This window comes from Pleurodeles waltl, chromosome 8 (assembly GCF_031143425.1).
Source record: "Pleurodeles waltl isolate 20211129_DDA chromosome 8, aPleWal1.hap1.20221129, whole genome shotgun sequence".
NCBI classification, from domain to species: Eukaryota; Metazoa; Chordata; class Amphibia; order Caudata; family Salamandridae; genus Pleurodeles; species Pleurodeles waltl.
The window spans coordinates 254,107,321-254,125,794 of NC_090447.1; the positions used below are offsets into that span (position 1 = coordinate 254,107,321).

The 18,474-nt window shown below is 45.3% G+C and overlaps 1 protein-coding gene across 5 annotated transcripts in view; it reads right to left on the reverse strand.

Moving 5' to 3' along the window:
• The window catches only part of USP25 (ubiquitin specific peptidase 25), a 465,144-nt gene that overhangs the window by 34,425 nt on the left and 412,245 nt on the right, over positions 1 to 18,474 (reverse strand). For all 5 annotated transcript variants that reach the window (XM_069204108.1, XM_069204107.1, XM_069204111.1 and 2 more), the window contains one exon: positions 13,089 to 13,284. In XM_069204108.1, the coding sequence (XP_069060209.1) occupies positions 13,089 to 13,284 (196 nt within the window). The remainder of the gene's footprint in view (positions 1 to 13,088; positions 13,285 to 18,474) is intronic.

Here is an 18,474-nt window from a genome sequence, read left to right on the forward strand (position 1 = left end):
TTGTTGCAGTACCACAACACTGGTGGTGCCCGTGAACACCTGAATCAGCCTCCCTTTGATGGATGGAAGAAAAGCGTTTAATGCCAAGCAGCACATTCTCTGCTCCAGAAGACGGATATGAAGCGGAGATTCTGCCAAAGATCAGACTCTTCTGATTTCCACCTCTCTCAGATGGCTGCCCCAAACCAGAAGTGATGTATTGGTCACCACTGTCCGATCTAGGTGAGGATGAGAGAGGGGTTTGCCTCTGACCCAATCAAGGTTCGTCAGCCACCCCTACAGATCTTTTGCAGTCTCCTTCGAAATCTGAACCAGACCGGAGAGCTACCTTGGTGCTCCACCCACCGGGAATTTAGATCCAACAGCAGAGCCCTCAATGCCACCTGGTGCACTTTAACAGCAGGATGCAGAAAGATATCAGACCAAGCGGTCTCAGACTCAGTCTCATCAAAATTCAGGACTGAGGCGGACACATTGGAATCATAGCCTAAATATCCTGGACTCTTCACTTCAGAGGATAGGCGCAGAACTGCACTGTAGCCAGAAAGGCTCAGATGCAAGGGAACGTTTGAGAAGGAGTCAGGTGTGACTTGGGTAAGTTGATAGTGAACCCCAGCAAGTGCAAGTTTTGCCATATTCTAAAGGTGGGGGAATGACTGCCTGGGGCAAGCCTGAATTCATTAGCCAGTTGTTGAGGTAGGAAAAGACTGAAATCCCCCAACCCCCAAATATGAAACACTCAAGGGGCACGGGTGAGGCCAAAGGGGAGCACAGCAAACTGAAAATGCTTGTGGTCCTCCGCGAGCCGCAAGTAATGTCTGTGGGGTCGCAGAACATGGATATGAAAATAAGTGTCCTGAAAATCTACCATCCAGTCTCCAGGGCAGACTAGACCAGAACGACAGTGAGCATTTTGAATTACTCTTTCTTCAGAAAGGTGTAGAGAGTGCACAGATCTTGGATAGGAGGGAGTCCGCCATCCTTTTTAGGCACCAGAAAGTAGCAGGGGTAGCAACAACAACCTACTTCTGGCACAGGCACCCTCTCTTTGGCCAAGAGTCTGCCCGTCCTGACAGAGCAAGATGAGGTGGTCCTCCGTCAGCCGTTCTTGAAACGATGGCACAGGCAGGAGAGTTATCATGAATGGGAGGGCATACCCCTTCCGCACAATCAATAGAAACTACTTGTTGGAAGTAACTGCAGACCATTGGGCAGGTGGAGCCGGATTCTGCCAATAACAGCATAGCTGTGTGGGATGTAGGGTATACTAAAGGGGCTTAAAAGCTGCGGCTGCCGAATAATGGGGATTGGACAGCTCGCTGGGACTGGCTCCTGGGTCCTTTATGAGATCTGTGGCCCTGTCCACAAAAAGACTAGGGAGGTTGCTGTCCTAGCAGGTACAGCTGGTTTAGTGGATGCCCATAGGTGCCTTGACCATTCCACAGTCGGTGACTGTTGAGACCGGGAAGCTAGGCAGAGCCCCAGAGACTTAGCAGTGACCCGGCTCTCTCAAAAGAGCTTGAGTGCCATGTCAGCCTTATCGCCAAAAAGGCAGGAGACTTTGAAGGGCATGTCAATCAGCGACGTCTGGACATACCCTGAGAACCCAGTGGACTGCAACCAGGCATGAATGTGCGGCGCTACTGTGGAAAACGTAGCTCTGCAAATGGTGTCTGCTGTGTCCAGCTGCCCCTAATAGAGACCTTTGCTGCATCCGGCCATCCGTGAGGGCTTGTTTACATGGAAATCAGCTGTCCCACAATGCACGGGCATAACAGCCCAGGAGGCAAGCAGTGTTCACCGGCCATAATGCTAGGCTGGTGGAAGAAAGATGTCCTTCTCGAAAATTCCCAACTTCTTGGATTCCCTGCCTGGTGGCGTGGACAGAAACAAATTTGGGTTAACCTTAGAGGTGGAGGACTACACCACCAGACTATCAGGGGAGGGGTGCTGGTAGAGGAAGGCTGACTATGGCATCAGGCAATCATGCGGTGCACAGGAGCCCTGTCTAAGGTTTGGCTCAGGACCCAGGGGATTGTCCAGGAGGGCTTAATTAAAAAAGGAGTAAGGTCACAGTCGAGCTCGCTCCTGGGTGAAGCACCTAGGTCAAGAAGTTGACCTTGACTGCCAGCCGCGGCAGGTCAAATACCTCCGCTACCTTATGCATCACTGTGGCAAATGATCCTTGCTCTGAAATCGAGCCCGGATGTGAAATCATGCCTGTGTCTGGGGAGGTGTTCAACCCTTGTGTGCTACCTGGCTCCACATAGAGGTTCTCAGCTGATCAGGGTCCTCCACCGTAGGACCAAACCCTTCCTCCTAATCTCTCCCTGCAGGGAGGAAACTATCAAGTGGAGGAAGTCCAGGGAACGGCAGGGCCCGCACAGCGCTAGCAACAACATTGAACGATGTTGGCCAGCGCCAGCTCGGACTTGGGGACAAGGAAGGGTTCATCGCCACTGGTGAATGGAGGGAGCTGGTGTAAAAGAAGGAGCCGATCCAGACAGCTCAGCTGTTGTTTGGTGTGGACCCACTGGCTGTAAACCAGCTGGGGCACCTCACGGTTCTGTGGACCCAAAGGCATACCAGAAGGAGTTGGTGGTCCAAAGATGGTGTGCATGGTTTCATAATATTCTTTTAACTGGGTGGGCATTGTTCTGGTGCCAGGGAACTTGGTGTGTGCTGTGCAGGCCCAGGCGCTGCCCGACACTGGCACCACAAGTAGATTGCCGGAGTGGGACCTAGGCCTATGGCTTTTGGAAGGTTAGGATGAAGGACACAGACTTCTTTTTCTCGTACTTCTTTGACTTATCCGACAAGAAGGAAGAGGCCCAAAGATAACCGATCGCAGCAACATCTCTGAAAACGGCCCTGAGAACGGGACCTTGGCCAAGAATGTTTCAGAATCATCTTCTGCTGCATCACCATGAGCTTAATCACCAGCTCGTGGGTTGCACTTGGCACAGACCTTTGAGTTGTGTCTCAATCCCAGGCCCCCAAGATAGACCAAGTGGGGATTAGACACAGACATGTGTCTGTGGCATTCCTCAAAAGGTTTAAATCCAGTAGGTTTAGTAGGGACATGCCCCTAGCACACTTAGAGCAATTGCTCAAAAACTTATTTTAAATTGCAGTCTAAATTTGTAGGTTCATATGTGACAGAACAGAATCAGAATCAACGTCCGATTGCCAAGACCTATTGCTTCTTAACAGTTTGTTCTGTGGACATTTTGGATTACAGAGAAGTGTCCTAGAGTTCTGTGTTACTGAGAAAAAAAAACTTACTATTCCTTACACACTCTGACTCTAATACCGGGGTTGTGTGTACTGCTAAACGTCCATGTGAAGGACAACATTTGTTGTATACATATTTTTGTAAATGAGGGGGACAAGGCATTAGATTTTGTGTCTATTTATAAACTGCTAAGAGTAGCTAACATCAGGATGCTAATTGTATTACTTATTTTTCAGGTCTACTGAAGCCAAACAGAAACTATGCTAATCTTCCAAAACAGAGTACCTTGCCTAGCAGTTGTTCTGAACATAGTGAGGGGTATTCATGGACAAACTTTTGGAGTATTTATTTTAAACTTAGTTGTTTAGTTTTCAGGAATTTTCAGTGTTCTATTGAAGAGAGTCAGGTATGCAGAGATTTGTATCAAGGTTTCTATTCACAATCATAATTATGTTTAGCATTCTGTGACAAGTTACTTAAGGCAGATTTTATTTTCTAGAGATCCACAACTGCCTGCAGACCTCCTTAACCCCAGAAATGACACGGCAGAGTGCCGAGTCCTGTGTATCTTTTTTCTTGTGTATTCCAATCTGCTTTTCCCACTTCAACCAGTGGCCCTTATGCCTCCTATGTTCTCATTCATGGGGATGGTAAAACAGAAAAGCGCAATGCTTCCACTTGATCATGCACACATGGCTAGAGCACACTGGCATGATGAAACTCCAAGAGTAATTGCGGACTGACCCCTTTTTAAACTTGTGTGGGAAATTACTTCAACTTTCAGTGCAAACAGGGGGCCTTGTTACAAAGGTGACATGTCAAGATCAAGTGCACACTCCTACTCCTGCTTATTTTGACCCTTCCTGCAACCTAGGTTGCATTTAACAAGATGTACTTTATTTACTCCACTTTTTCCGCAAGACCAGGTCTACTCGACCGAAATGATGTTATATGAATTGCTTTCGAATAACTTTTTATATTATGTGCATTGCTGTACCCATTATTACTAAAGGCCATCTGGTTAAACAGTGTTTTACAAGGTCTTGGCTTACTTTAAGCAGAAATCCATAAATTGGCCTTCAAAATTCAAACATTTGCTAGGTTTGGAACATCTGCATACTGATTGCTTTCCTTTTCCTATGATTCCTTTGCAGTCTGTAAACTAGTTAGGCAGTGCAAATAGTCAGACTAAATGCTGTGCTAGCACAGTATTCACCTTCACTGGAATAACCTTTCTGGAGCTTTGCTCAAATACAACTTTGAGAAAGTGTATTATTAGTAAGGGTGGGATGGTAATCCACTACAAGTAATAACACCACTGTTCTTGTTAGGTCTAGCAAGGTTTCGGTAATTTAGACCAGAGCTCAACCCTGGTAGCTACGGAACAGAGCTGACAGGCTTAACTTAAGAAAATGTGTAAAGCATTTAGAAGTATCAGAATAATTAAAAAGTTAAACGCACAACAGAATAAAAATCCTACTCCAATTTCTAAAAATAGATATTACTTTAGTGAAAAAAATGACGAAAATCCAGTGAGGGGAACCAGAGATAGACTGGGACAGACGTACGTTTGAAGGCTGACTGTAATGAAGTGCAGATCTGTTACTAGGACCAGGTTGGTCCTATTCAAAGAGTTGCCTTCTAACAGACAATTTCTGACAAGTAGAGTCCTCAGGAGGGCAAGGCAGTAAGCTGGCCAAGAGGATGGGGTTGTCAACGACAGGGTGCCGAACAACTAAGTCTTGTTGAAGCTGCTGATGAAGGGAGGAAAAGCTCAAAGTGGGTGAAGGCCAGAGTTTGTGCTCAAAAAGCCATTGACAGCGATCTGATTTTGCTCTGCGTCAGGCGAAGATTTCAAAATAATTCAAACGAAATCAGATTCCTTGAGTGAGGCAAGACTGCAGGCCAAAGGCAGAAAGGGTTTGATCTTGTCAGATGCCGGTTTCCGTAGGGCCTGCTGAAATCGGATTTGCTCCGGCAGAGAACAACATAGTGGGAACTGCAGCAAAGTCATGCTCACCAGCGATGCACTCTTGGTGGATCGGCTTTGCAGGTTAATCCTAGTCTTCTGTCAGTTCTCCAGGCAAAAATCCTTGAATTTTAGATTTGGGTAGGAGGAATATACACTTGACTTGACACCAGCCAAAGGTTCCAGGAACTTAAGAACAGCACTCCAGGAGGTGTTGCGGGGGCTGGGGAGAATAGGGCAGGCAGTAGGTTCAGGAGTTACTCCACAGAAGTGACCAGCAGGGTCCAGCTATTACTGTTCAGCTGGCCTTTTTCAGTAAAGTTGGCTTCTTGCAGCATTTGTATCCCTGTAGCTCAACAGGAGGTCAGTCAACTGACCTTTACAGTCCTGTTGGTCCTGGGTACAAGAGGGAGCAGGTCTAGCTTGTAGGGTTCTCCTCACAGATCACAACAGAAGGTGCAGTCCTTCTGTCTACCAAAAGTGTTCTAAAGAAAGTGTGTATAGGTGCCATTTTTATGCCTGGTGGGGGTGGCTCCTAGCCCCACTCTGACTAATATGGCAAACGTTCTCGAAGCTAACCCTACCAACAGCTCCTGTGCACTCTACTGCAAACAACCCCAGAGTGTCCCTTCCTGCCTAAAACACTAAGAACCTTACCTCCCTTGTGCAGAGCTTCTGTGTCCACTCTAGAGGTGTGGTCAGGAAAATAAACAAAGCTCACCTGTGGTTACTCAAAACCAGTTCTGGGGGGCAGCTTCTCTCCCACTGGGAGTGGTGCCTGCCAGTTAGAAGGCAATAGAAGGGGCATGTTCTGTTGTGAGCTACATCTGCCAGTGACAGGGTAGGCATCTTTTTAAGTTAAGTCCTTGGGCACAACCAGGACGATCATCCTGTCAGAGGACGGTCAACCGCTCTTCCTTTGTCTCAGCTTAGGGTGCCACTTCACATATAATCAAGAAGCAAGTCAGCTGCTGGGTGACAGCAGGAAGCCCAGTCAAATGGACTTCCAGCGCCTTTAGGCAGGCTAAGGGTAACATTTTAAAATAACCTTTTGTAAAATATTTGTTACAAAACCAACTTTACAATAAACTGGATTTTCATAAATATTTCAAAAAATCCAAGAAGTAATTTTTGATCTGGTTCCTAGGCAGAGATAATACTATTTCAATTTAAAATTAACTCCCAATACTTTCCTATGGAACAGCTAACCCTGCTGCAGTGAAAATAGCCTTTCAGACCTTTTCACAGGAAGGGCATACATTACTATAATGTTTTATATGCCCTACTCCTAAATACCATGCACCCTGCTTTATGGGCACTTAAATCTAACTTAGGTGTACATTAACATTTAAATAGAGGGTTTAGGTCTGTCAAAGGGGGTTATTTTGATAGTTTGAATCTCAGGTTTGGACCTGCACTGCCAGGATACTGGTGACATGTCAGAAGATATATTTTGCGTTGTCATTTTTAGTGGTGGTGGCAGAATATTTACTTCAGTGCAGTAGTGACAGACCCATGGTATATTTGGTTCCATATATTATCGACTTGTAGATCAATTAAATATGACAATTTGGATTATAGCCAAGTTTTAGATATTTTAGGAGTCACAGTACATGCACTGGGACCTGGTTCACAGAGTCCCACTGCACAGAGTCAAAAAAACAGTAGCATCACCCCAAAACAAATAGAGGTGATTATGCCAAGAGTATTCTGTTACACTGTAAGCATCTGTTTGTGGCATGCAGTGCTGTAGACTCATATGCTCTGCATACTCCTGCCATCTAGTTTTGGGTCTGGAGTGGAGCAAGTTGTTTGTCTTCAGAGAAGTGTTTTGAGTCACAAGATTGAGTGACTCCTCCTCTTTGATATTGTGGATGGGCATTGACTCCTTTGTTAGATTGTTTTCCTGCAAGTGGGTGACAAAGGAGTGGTAAGTATACGTGTAATGTAACTGCAGGTGTCTGGGCAGGGCGCATGTGAATCTACAGCAGTACATGCCACCAGCAGACGCTTACAGGTTAAGTAACAATCCATTTGAAGGTATGAGTAGCTATAGATACACATATTCTGCATAGACTGTAAACTAGTTCCTCGTTAGAAGTGGTGGCTAGCCTGTGGGAGTTGCAGTGGTCTGGAAAACGGTACCTAGCACTGCCTGGCCTACACTGGCTTATGGCGTGCTGAAACATCTACACAGTAGTGTTTTGTAAAGGTGTGTGGTGTAGACCATGTAGCTGCCTTACAAATGCCAGCTATGGTAATGTTTCCAAGGAAGGTCATAGTTGCTTTTTGTTTTATGAGTGGAGTGTGCTCTAGGAGAAATAGGTCTTTTGGCCTTAATGTACCAAGTGTGAATACATTTGACAATCCATCTGGTTATGCCTGATTTGGATATTGGGTTACCTTTATCAAGTGGAGAAAAGGCTACATTTCCTAAAGGTTTTCTATCGGTCTATGTAGTACATGAGTGCTCTCTGACATCTAGGGTGTGAAGAGCTCTTTCTGCAACAGAATCTGGTTGAAGGGGAAAGAACTGCTCAATAGACTGAATGAGGTGAAAGTGGGAAACCACTTTAGGTAAAAAATTTAGGCCTAGTTTGAACAGCTACTTTGTCTCTATGAATTTGAAAGAAAGGTTCTTCTAAGGATAGTGCCTGGAGCTCAGTAACACGTCAGTAAAGTGAGGGCAACTAAGAATGCCACCTTCCAGGAGAGAAACCGAAGTTAGCATGGGTGAAGCAGCTCAAATGGGGGAACCATACGTCTAGTGAGTACAATGTTAAGCTTTCACCAGGGGGCATGGGGCACCCAACGGGGAATGACTCACTCAAGTCCTTCCATGAAAGCTTTAATTACTGGGATCCTGAATAGCGAGGTATGTTGTCTATTTCAGAGATATACAGCTATTACTGCAAGATGCAAGTGAATGGAAGTGTAAGCAAGATTTGCGTTCTGCAAATTAAGCAGATAGCAAATAATTTCCTGTTCTGTGGCTTTCACTGGAGCAATGTGTTTTGGTTGGCAATAGCAAAAAACCCATTTCCATTTTGCAGCATAGCAGGCTCTAGTGGTTGGTCTGCGTGCTTCCTTGAGAATGTCCATATATTCTGCGGGCAACCAAGGTACCCAAACTCTATGACCTTAGGAGCCATATTGCAAGGTTGCGTGACTTGGGGTCTGGATGTTGTATTTGTCCTTGATTCTGGGTAAGAAGGTCCAGCCTGTTGGGGACTTCTCGTGTGGGTCTACTGAGAAATCCAGTAGTATGGTGAATCAAGGCTGGTGTGCCCAGGTAGAAGCACAAGGATCATGGTGAGAGATGTTTGCCTGAGTTTTCGAATCAGACAAGGAATTAGAGGGAGAGGTGGAAAAACGTAGGCAAATATCCTTGACCAACTCATCTAGAGCGTTGCCCTTGGTTAGTGAATGTGGGTACCTGGAAGCGAAGTTTGGGCATTTTGTGTTTTCTGCTGTGGCAAAAAGCTCTATGGCAGCCCCCCCACCACCACTTTCTGAAGTATGACTGGAGAACTTGTAGGTGGAGTTCCCGCTCATGGACCTGTTGCTGCATGCTGCTGAGCAGGTTTGCAAAGTTGTCCATTACCAAGAAATATTCCACCAACAGGTGAATGTGATGGTGAAGAGCACACTTCCATATGGTCTGAGAAAGGTGTGATAATTGTGAAGACTGGGGGCCCTTGTTTTTTTAAGTAATACATGGCTGTCATGTTGTCTGTCCGATAGAATAACCTTGTGAGACCAGTGAGGAAGGAAAGCTTTCACTGATAGGAATACCACCTGAAGCTCCAGGTAGTTAGTGTGTAGGGACTTGTGTTTGGCATCCCAGTGAACTTGAACTGTCAAGTCTTGGAGGTGAGCACCCCAACCCATCTATGAGAAGTCTGTGGACAGTGTGATATGAGGAACAGGGTCTAGAAAAGGCTGCTCCTTCAGGATGTTGTTGGTGTTCCACCATTGCAGAGAACGGTGAGTTTGGTGGTCTAAAAACACTAGATCTTCAGGTGACCCTGTGACAGACCATTGTGGAGACAGATACTCCTGTAGGAGACGCAAGTGTAGTCTAGAAAGGGAAACTCCGGCAATGCAAGAAGCCATCATCCCCAAGAGATGCATTATGTTCCTTACTGTGTAGGATTGATTTTTCTGAAACTGAGGTATAAGTGCCTGAAAATTGTGAATGCGAGCTGGATTGGGGTACGCTAACCCTATATGAGCGTTCAAAGTTGCTCCCAAGTAAGGTTGAACTTGTAGTGGTTGGAGATGGATTTGGGAATGCTGAGGGTGAACCCTAGTTTGGGAAGGGGATCCACTGCCATATGAGTTTGTTGTTGGCACTAATGCAGAGTACTAGCTTTGATAAGTCAGTCAACCAGGTAAGGAAAGACGTGGACATTTTGCCTTTACAGGTGTGCAGCGATTACTGGTAAGCATTTTGTGAACATTTTGGGAGCAGTAGTGACCCCAAAGGGAAGGTCTTTGAACTGATAATGGTTACCTGCAAAGACAAATCATAAGTATTTTCAGTGTGCAGGGCCAACTGGTATGTGGAAGTAAGCTTTCTTTGGTCTAGAGGGATCACAAAGTCACAGTGCTGTAGGAGTGGAACAACATCCTGAAGAATGACCATGTGATAGTGTTCTGATAGGATGTATGTGTTTGGAGGTCGGAGATCCAGTGTCAGTCAGAGGGACCCTTCTTTTTTTGGGAATTAGGAAGCATAGGGAGTATACTCCTGAACCTTGGTGTTACAGAGGAACGGGCTCTATTGCCCCTTTGAGAAGAAGGGGTTGGAGCTCTTGTTTGAGAAGCACAAAGCATTCCAGCAATAACCTGTGGGTGCGAGGGGGAATGTTAGGAAGTCTGGTAATGAACTCCAGATAATAGCTATGTTGGATAATGGCAAGGAATCATTAGGCCGTGTTGAAGGAATCCCAGATGATGTCAAAGTTTTGGCGTCTTCCCCCGACAGGTGTTGGTGTTGGATGGCAGAGGTGAAACATCGAAGCCAAGTAGCCTTTTCAAGAGGACACTTGTGTTAATGCCCCGGGCTGCTCTGTCTGCTGCATTGAGGGCAGAACAGGTAGCTTTCTGAAAATTTGGCCCTCTGAGGGTATTTTTTGTCCTTGTCTACAATGTTTCTAAGGGAGGTGGTATAACAATTCCTCTATCTCTTCCTAATGTGCCCAATCGTATAGGACCAAAAGAGCTTGAGAATTGGCAATAGGCCAATGATTTGCGGCTTGTGCTGCCACCCTCTTTCCTGTAGCATCAATTCATATACCCTCTTTTTTGGGGGGAGGAAAGTTCCCAGTGGCTTGACTATTAGCACACTTACGGGCGGTGGTGACCAAAGACAAATCAAACATATTCGACAGTTTGGCGTGCAACTGATCTGTCTGGCGGGTGCTGCACCAAGCCACCGCCTTATCCCAGTGCCCAGCATGCACTGATTTCATTGAGGGGTTGCTGTGACAGTCCACAACTTCGGGAAGGAGGTCAAAGGAAATTAACTTTCCCCATTTAATCTCCAAGACCCCTGCTGCTGCACAGAAGATCCTTCCGAAACGGCAGCCTAATCAGAGGACAGATGAACAGTCCCAGATATCACATTCTCCAGGCCTAATCCAGAGCCACTAGGATGACTTGAGCTCTGGTGTTCCTAATCTTCATCAAAACTCAAACAGGGAAGGTAACGGCAGGGAAGCGTATATAATTCCTGTCTTTCACACCAAGCAGAATGCATCTCCATGGGAAGGCCTTCTTGTGAACTGCAGCGCACAAAAACGTTGACACTGCACATCCTCTGTGGTGGGGAGAAGGTCAAGCCTGGATTTTCCATACTGCTAGAAGACGACCTGCACTCTAGGTGTAACTGCCAATCGTGATCCGCTAGGCATTGACGGCTGATGTTCATCAGACTTGTATTCAAAGATCCTTCCATCTGGTGTAAAATTAGGGATAACCCCTGATGATTCAGTGAGTCCAGAGTCACACAGCCTACTGGCACAGGACCCAGCACCCCACCGCACCCTGCGGTACCGCATGGCAGTGGTTTTCTCTGTGTCAACCTGCACCAACTTCTTTTTGACTGTGAGCAGGAAGGCCTTCAATGCAAAATAAATTGCCATCCATTCCATCATAATGATGTGGAGGTAGGTCTCTGCCAGAGACCGAAGTCCACTGATCTCCAGCTCTTCCAGATGGCCACCTCGGCCTAGTATTTCACGATTGTCTACTCTGGGTTGAGTAGGGAGAGGGGTCTGTCACCAGTCCAATTGCATCAATAATCCATCACTGTAGATCTTTGGCAGTCTCTTGCAACATCTGGATGGAATCTGACAGGTCCCCCTGGTTCTAGGCTCACAGAGATATCAGATCCTACTGCAGTGTTCACATGTGCCATCTGGCATGGCCAAAGAGGAGGATGCTGGAGGCTAGCAGGCCAGTAAGTCTATCAGTGAGGGAGTCATTTAAAGGTAGAAGCTTTTTGGTAGGTACCTGGCCAGGTTAAAGGACCTTTGTAAGCATGCCGGCTTTCTCCTCACTGGGGAGATGCAGGTCAATTACTTCAGGTAGCTCTCATAATAACTGCTGCAAAAGATGTGCTTTACTCTGCTGCTGGTCTGGGAAGAGGATGGGGTAGGAAACTAACCCAGTATTGGGTGGGATGTCCAACCCATTAGTATCTTGTAGATCAACAAGTTACATAGATGCCAGTGTGGAACCCAAAGCAGCCTCAAGGGGAACAGGCAGCGCTGAGGAAGACTATACCTGTGGTAAGCCAAATGGAGGCCTCTGCGGATCCTTTGGGCCCAAAGACACACAGCATGGCCTCTCAAAAAGCTTTGACTTGTTGAGACGTTGCAGGTGGACCTGGGAAATATTGAGATCAAATTTGGAATCTGCTCCCTGTTAGAAAAGGAGGCACAGTGACATCCTAAGATCTTCTCCAAAGAATGAGAGTGGCAGGAATGGATCAAGTCAAGCTAGAACTTACCCAATCAAGGTTTGCACTCTACCTTCGACTGGGAGTGGGAACTGCGTGGATTCTAGCAGTGTTATGCCATGTAGACCTTTGCTTTGTGTTCTTGGGTGGCTTTTGGATTCATTTGGGTGCAGCAGTCACAGGCCTTGGTGTCATGTGGTGCAACTAAGAAGTGCAGGTGTACCTCATGAGGAACTGTCACAAACATATGTTTATCAGCATCCATAACACAGTATAAACCCTGTACCCTTAGGGGTGGTGACAGGTTCCTTTGCATACTGTAAGAAATATGTGAAAATGGTTAAAAAAAAAAAAAAAAAACAACAATCTCCGCACAGAGAGAAGGCGAAAAGGATATGCATTTGAAGACGCACAAAGAAAGAACCTGATGTCAGAGGGCATGGGTGGTGCTTACATGTGGCTCTGCATACCACTTCCAGAGTGGAAAGAAATGGACACAAAGTTGCATGGCGCCACCTACGAGCACACAGAAGCATTGCCTTTTGAGCTTTTCTATCCAGTCTGGAGCCTGGAGATATTCACAAGGTGAGGAATCTGTGGTTAGAAGTATTTTATCAGTAATATTAAACAGCAAAAAAAAGAACTGTGAAGTCCATACTTGAGCAAGCTTGTAATATGAATGTTGGTTTTAACTCATCTGTTTAATGTAACCATTATTTTTTTTCAACCTAATTTTTTTTTTTTTTTAACCTTATTTAACCTTAGGAGTGACCGCATATCTCATGCCACACATACTAAGATAAACTGATCCAACTAACGCAGCTGGAGTGAAAAAAATAAGTGAAGGGTACATTTACAGAAAAACTGGGGTAAATAAATACACAAACTTTCTAAGGCTATCTTATAGGAATACTTACGTTCCATTTCTTGTCCAAGGTATGAACACCATCGATTTCGCATATCTTCAACAGCAACAATGTCCTTTTCTTCCATTTCATCGACCAGCAGCAACGGCAAACAGGGAACAATAAATTCATTCATAATAGCCAGGCCACTGTTCACGGCACTGTCCTCTCCAGTCTCAAACTGGTCTGCAGCACTATCATTTACTTTCTTCATGAGATGCCAAAAAAACAAAAGAAGATAAAAAGGAAACATGATTGGACAGTGCTCTCCATGGCATGGTTAAAGTTGCCAATAAAGCAGTCAAACTCTTCTTACTGAAAATATTTGATTAAGCATGATGTGACCACATCTATGGTTAAGAACTAATAAACCAATGTTCGGCTGGATTAGAGTATTGCTTTCAGAATATCATATTCAAACTATATGAATGACAGAAAATAATTTAGAGAAAAAGTCAAAATAACGCAGTCATTGAACAGGTGAATACAACTGGTTTTAAGTGTTGTAGGAGACCTCCATCTATTCACTACTTCGGGCAAGACCTAGAACATACAACATCATACCTTAGGAACATGTAACCTACATGTTCCAGCAAGTACGCAATAAAGTTTGTCAATTATCTCAAAGTAGCAATAATCCAAAATTATGCGAATTAGTATGCAAAAAGTAATTACAACACTCCCACCCCACCCCGACACACACACACACACACAAATTGAATATTTTATTCAACCAAAGAAGCGGGCCATTAACAAAAAGGCAAGAGAAGCCTGTTGAAAGAAAAAAACATTCAGGAAAAACCAGTGAGGTATTTAAACATACCAGAAATCTCTAAAGCATGATAAATATTAAATTTAAGATGAGGTTAAATGATTCCCCACAGAAAGTATTCCTGCTTTAAAAGTAGTAGACACATAGCATGCCTTGTAAGATCCTGCAGATTATTAGTGTGTTGCAAAACAAAACTTCTAAGCCAAAATAACTAGTAGGTTTGCACCTTCTACTGCATGTACAATAGTCAATGTTCCAGTCAAGCAAAATAAAGTTTTAATAAAAAGATTTTGCTATTAGGCCTTCGTCACACTCTACACTCTTCAGAAATTGAAATTGTTTCTATATTAGGAGATAAGATCTACATTCTTCCACACAATAATGAAAATATGCGATTTTTCAGTAGAGCAGCCAACTATGAAAATCATCAACGACTTTCTACAGAGAGTTAATTAACCCTCCAGGTGAGCATGGGGAAATCCTACTCAACAGTGTTTTTCTGTTTTTTCTTTGATAACTTCACGAGCAGAAGTTGTTTACCAGCTCATATTATTCAAGATTCCCTATTCCTGGGTCTCTGAAGTTAACTACTGTAAAATGTGAGCATGCTGACATAATTCCTTCAGATGCTTCATCAGGATCTCCAGTGGCAGGGAAGGAAAGCAACTCTCCCAAAGGAACACCATTCAGTAGAACCTTATGTCAGTGACAACAAATCATTCATAAGGTGGTTAATTCATATGGCTAATGCACGGTTCAGTTTGCGTTAGCTTCCTACGGAGTGTCACCACTACATCAGCATTCTACAACTCAGAGTAATCTGCCTCATCCCCACTGACAACACAAACCCAAAATCTGCACTAAGCAAAGTGGAAAGGAGTACATGATATCAGTGGAGGCCCGTCCTTTAGGGTGGAGGGGCCACGCCCCCCCACCCCATGAAGAGTGTCTGTCAGGCTGAACAAAGTTCAGCCTGACAGACACTCTTCATGTTCCGGTCAGGCAGCCAGGAGCAGACATGCGCGATTTGCGCAGACTCCTGGCTGCCTGAGCTGAACTTTGCTGGGCTGAGGAGATCACAGCTCCTATGGGCGTAACCTCCTCTGCCCAGCAAAGGTGCCTCGAGGCCCTCCCCTGGGTGACGAGGAAAGTGTCACCAATTGACACTCTCCCTGGGCACTTCAGGTTTAAGCCCTGAAGCTCCCAGGGCGAGTGTCAATCAGTGATACTTTGTCACAGAGTGGGGTGGGGTCAGCAGTCTCACTGACCCCATCCCACTCTGTGAGGAGGCTGGGACTGCTGCCTTCCCTCATTGGCTGACCTCGGGTCAGCCAATGAGGGAAGGCAGCAGTCCCAACCCTCCTGGGACCTGGAGGATAAAGGTAAGTGTGTGTGTGTGTGTGTATGTATGTGTGTTATGTTTTACATTGAATGTTTGGTGCTCGCGTGCATGTTTGAGTGTTATGAGTGTTGTTAATGGATGTGCGTGCATGCCTGTGTGTGTGTGAAAGAATGAATGTGTGTGATCTTGTAAAATGAATGTTTGGTGCGTGCATGTTTGAATGGAATGAGTGTTGTGAATGGATGTGCGTGCATGTTTGAATGGAATGAGTGTTGTGAATGGATGAGTGTGAGTGTGTGTGAGTGTGAGTGTGTGTGTCCCGCCCGCCCCCCCTCCCAAAGCTGCCGGCCGCCACTGGATATAAAACAGCCTTGTGTTAGTAATTGGGTCTCTAGTTGGCAGAGGTATTCACACTTGTCCAAGTAGGGACGACAATCCTATTCAGGGTAAGCCACAACACAATCCAAATTATTCTGTGCCCACACTCTGGTAGCTTGGCACTGAGCAGTCAGGCTTAACTTAGAAGGCAATGTGTAAAGTATTTGTGCAATAACTCGTACAGTAACACAGTGAAAACACCACAAATATACACCACACAGGTTTAGAAAAATAGATAATATTTATTTGAATAAAATAAGATAAATACGACAAAAACCCAATATGCACAAGTTGAGATATCACTTTTTAAAGGTTTAAATTCTCAATCCTTAAGAATCAGTGGTTGTATCTTTGTAACACACAGTATGAGATGTGTCAAAAATAATGACGCATGTGGGCCGCAAAGGAGGAGATGCGCTGAAAAATAAGGTGCTGCATCGGATTTTTCGGCGCAGCACAGACAATGCGTTGTTTCTTTCCACGCTGCAAGGTGATGCGTCTATTTCCAGGAGCACAGCCGTGGGTCCTCACTGCGAAGCAGGGATATTTTGACGCCCAGGGAGGATGTGTTGAAAATCTTGCAGACGCTGGGAGAAAGGAGCAGGTGTTGATCCGGTAGGTGCTGATCCGGTAGGTGCTGTGGTGATTTTTCAGCTGCGAGGCAGGCGCTGCATCAGATTTCCAGTTGTGAGTCTGGGGCTGCGTTGTTCCGATCGGTGGTGCGGCGATTTTTCAGCCGCGATGTGGTTGCTGCATCAATGTCTGCAGCGATTTAGTCAATTTTCCAACGCACAAGAAGTTCCTGAAGGGGTGAAGTCTTTGTTGGCCCTAAGACTTCAGAAACAGGAGGCAAGCCCCGTTCAAGCCCTTGAAGAGCACTTCAGGAGGAAGGCAGAGTCCTTCCAGCAGAGTCAGGAGCAACAGACAGCAGAGCAACAAGCAGGAAAGCAGTCCTTCAGCAAAGCAGTCCAGATAAGTCCTTTGGGCAGCCGGGCAGTCTCTCTGACAGAGTCCAGGTGTAGATCGAGAAGTGTTCGATTTGGTGGGGTCAAAGACCCATTTTATATACCCCAAAATGCCTTTGAAGTGGGGGAGACTTGAAAGAGTAGTTGGGAAGTGCACACGTTCCCCGTTCAGCCCAATCCCGTTTGCCAGGATCCCTGTAGGGGGTTATCAGTTCTTTATGTGAGGGCAGGCCACTGGCATCTGAAATGTAAGACAGTCCCTCCACTCTTAATGCCCAGGGAGACCCATTCAGTATGCAGATGTGACTGACTGTCCTGTGTTAATGGTTGTCTGGGTGGAATGCACAAGGAGAGCGGTCAACCAGCACAGACAAGACATGGACTGGAGACAGACTGTAAGGCACAGATGGCAAAAAGTGCAGAGAAATGCCCAATTTTTTAAAGTGTCATTTCTAAAATTGTAATATTAAATCCAACCTAACCAATAAGCAGGACGTTCTATTACCATTTTGGCCATACTACGCATGACAGGGCTACTCCTTCCAGATTAGAATCTACCACTTAAACATATAGGAGGGCAGTTCTAATGCTAGTCTACGAGAAGAGTAGGTCTCACAGCAGTGGAAAACAAAAGTGTGGGTTTTTCACTACCAGGACATGTAAATAAACCACATAAGTACATGTCCTGCCTTTTACTTACATAGCACCCTGTCCTATGGGTTACCTAGGGCCTACCTTAGGGGTGACGTATATGAAGAAAAATGGGGGTTTAAGGCTTGGCAAGTAGTTTTAAATGCCAAGTCTGAGTGCTAGTGAAACTGCACACACAGGCCTTGCAATGGCAAGCCTGAGACATCGGTAAGGGGCTGCTTATGTGGGTGGCACTATCAGTGCTGCAGGCCCACTAGTAACATTTAATTTACAGGCCCTGGGTACATGTAGTGCACTTTACTAAGGACTTGTACGTAAATTAAATATGCCAGTTGTGTAGGGACCGATGTTACCATGTTTAGGGGAGAGAGCACATGCACTTTAGCATGGGTCAGCGGTGGTAAAGTGTGCAGAGTCCTAAAACCAGCACAAACAGGGTCAGAAAATGGAGAAAGGACGGCAAAAAATTGGGGGGTGACCACCCCAAGGCTGCTAGGTCTAACGCCTTGGAAGAGGGGATTATGGAGCCACACTCGGTCCCACAGTTGGTCCCTATGCTAACCTGGTCAGAGGCGGGATTAATCACTGTGGGAGACCTCTATCAAGGTGGAGAATTGATATCACTACCTAAATTGATGCAGGAATATGGACTACAAGCTTTTCAATTTCTGACCTATTGAGCAATAAAGGTAAATATTAAGGTTAGGTGAGGGACCATCTCTCTGGAGCCTCAAACACATTAAAATGTGCTATCCAAGAACCCTATACAAATACACAAAGTGGTTCTCCGTACAAACCCAAAATTTTTACCAAAAGTCATATCACCGTTTAATCCAAACCAAACAGTTGAACTCCCAGTCTTCTTCCCACAACCAGACTCGGTAGCAGAAAGAGCACTGCATACATTAGACGTAAAAAGAGCGCTAATGTATTACATAGACAGAATAAAAGCATTTCGTAAAACAAAACAATTGTTTGTTGCTTTCCAAAAACCCCATGCCAGTAACCCTATATCCAAACAGGGCATAGCCAGATGGATAGTCAAATGTATTCAGACCTGTTACCTCAAAGATAAAAGAGAATTACCCATTACACCAAGGGCACACTCCACTAGAAAGAAAGGAGCCACAATGGCCTTTCTAGGTAATATACCAGTGACAGAGATTTGTAAAGCAGCCACTTGGTCTACACCCCATACCTTTACTGAACATTACTGTGTAGATATGTTAGCAACACAACAAGCCACAGTAGGACAGGCTGTATTAAGAACATTATTTCAAACAACTTCAA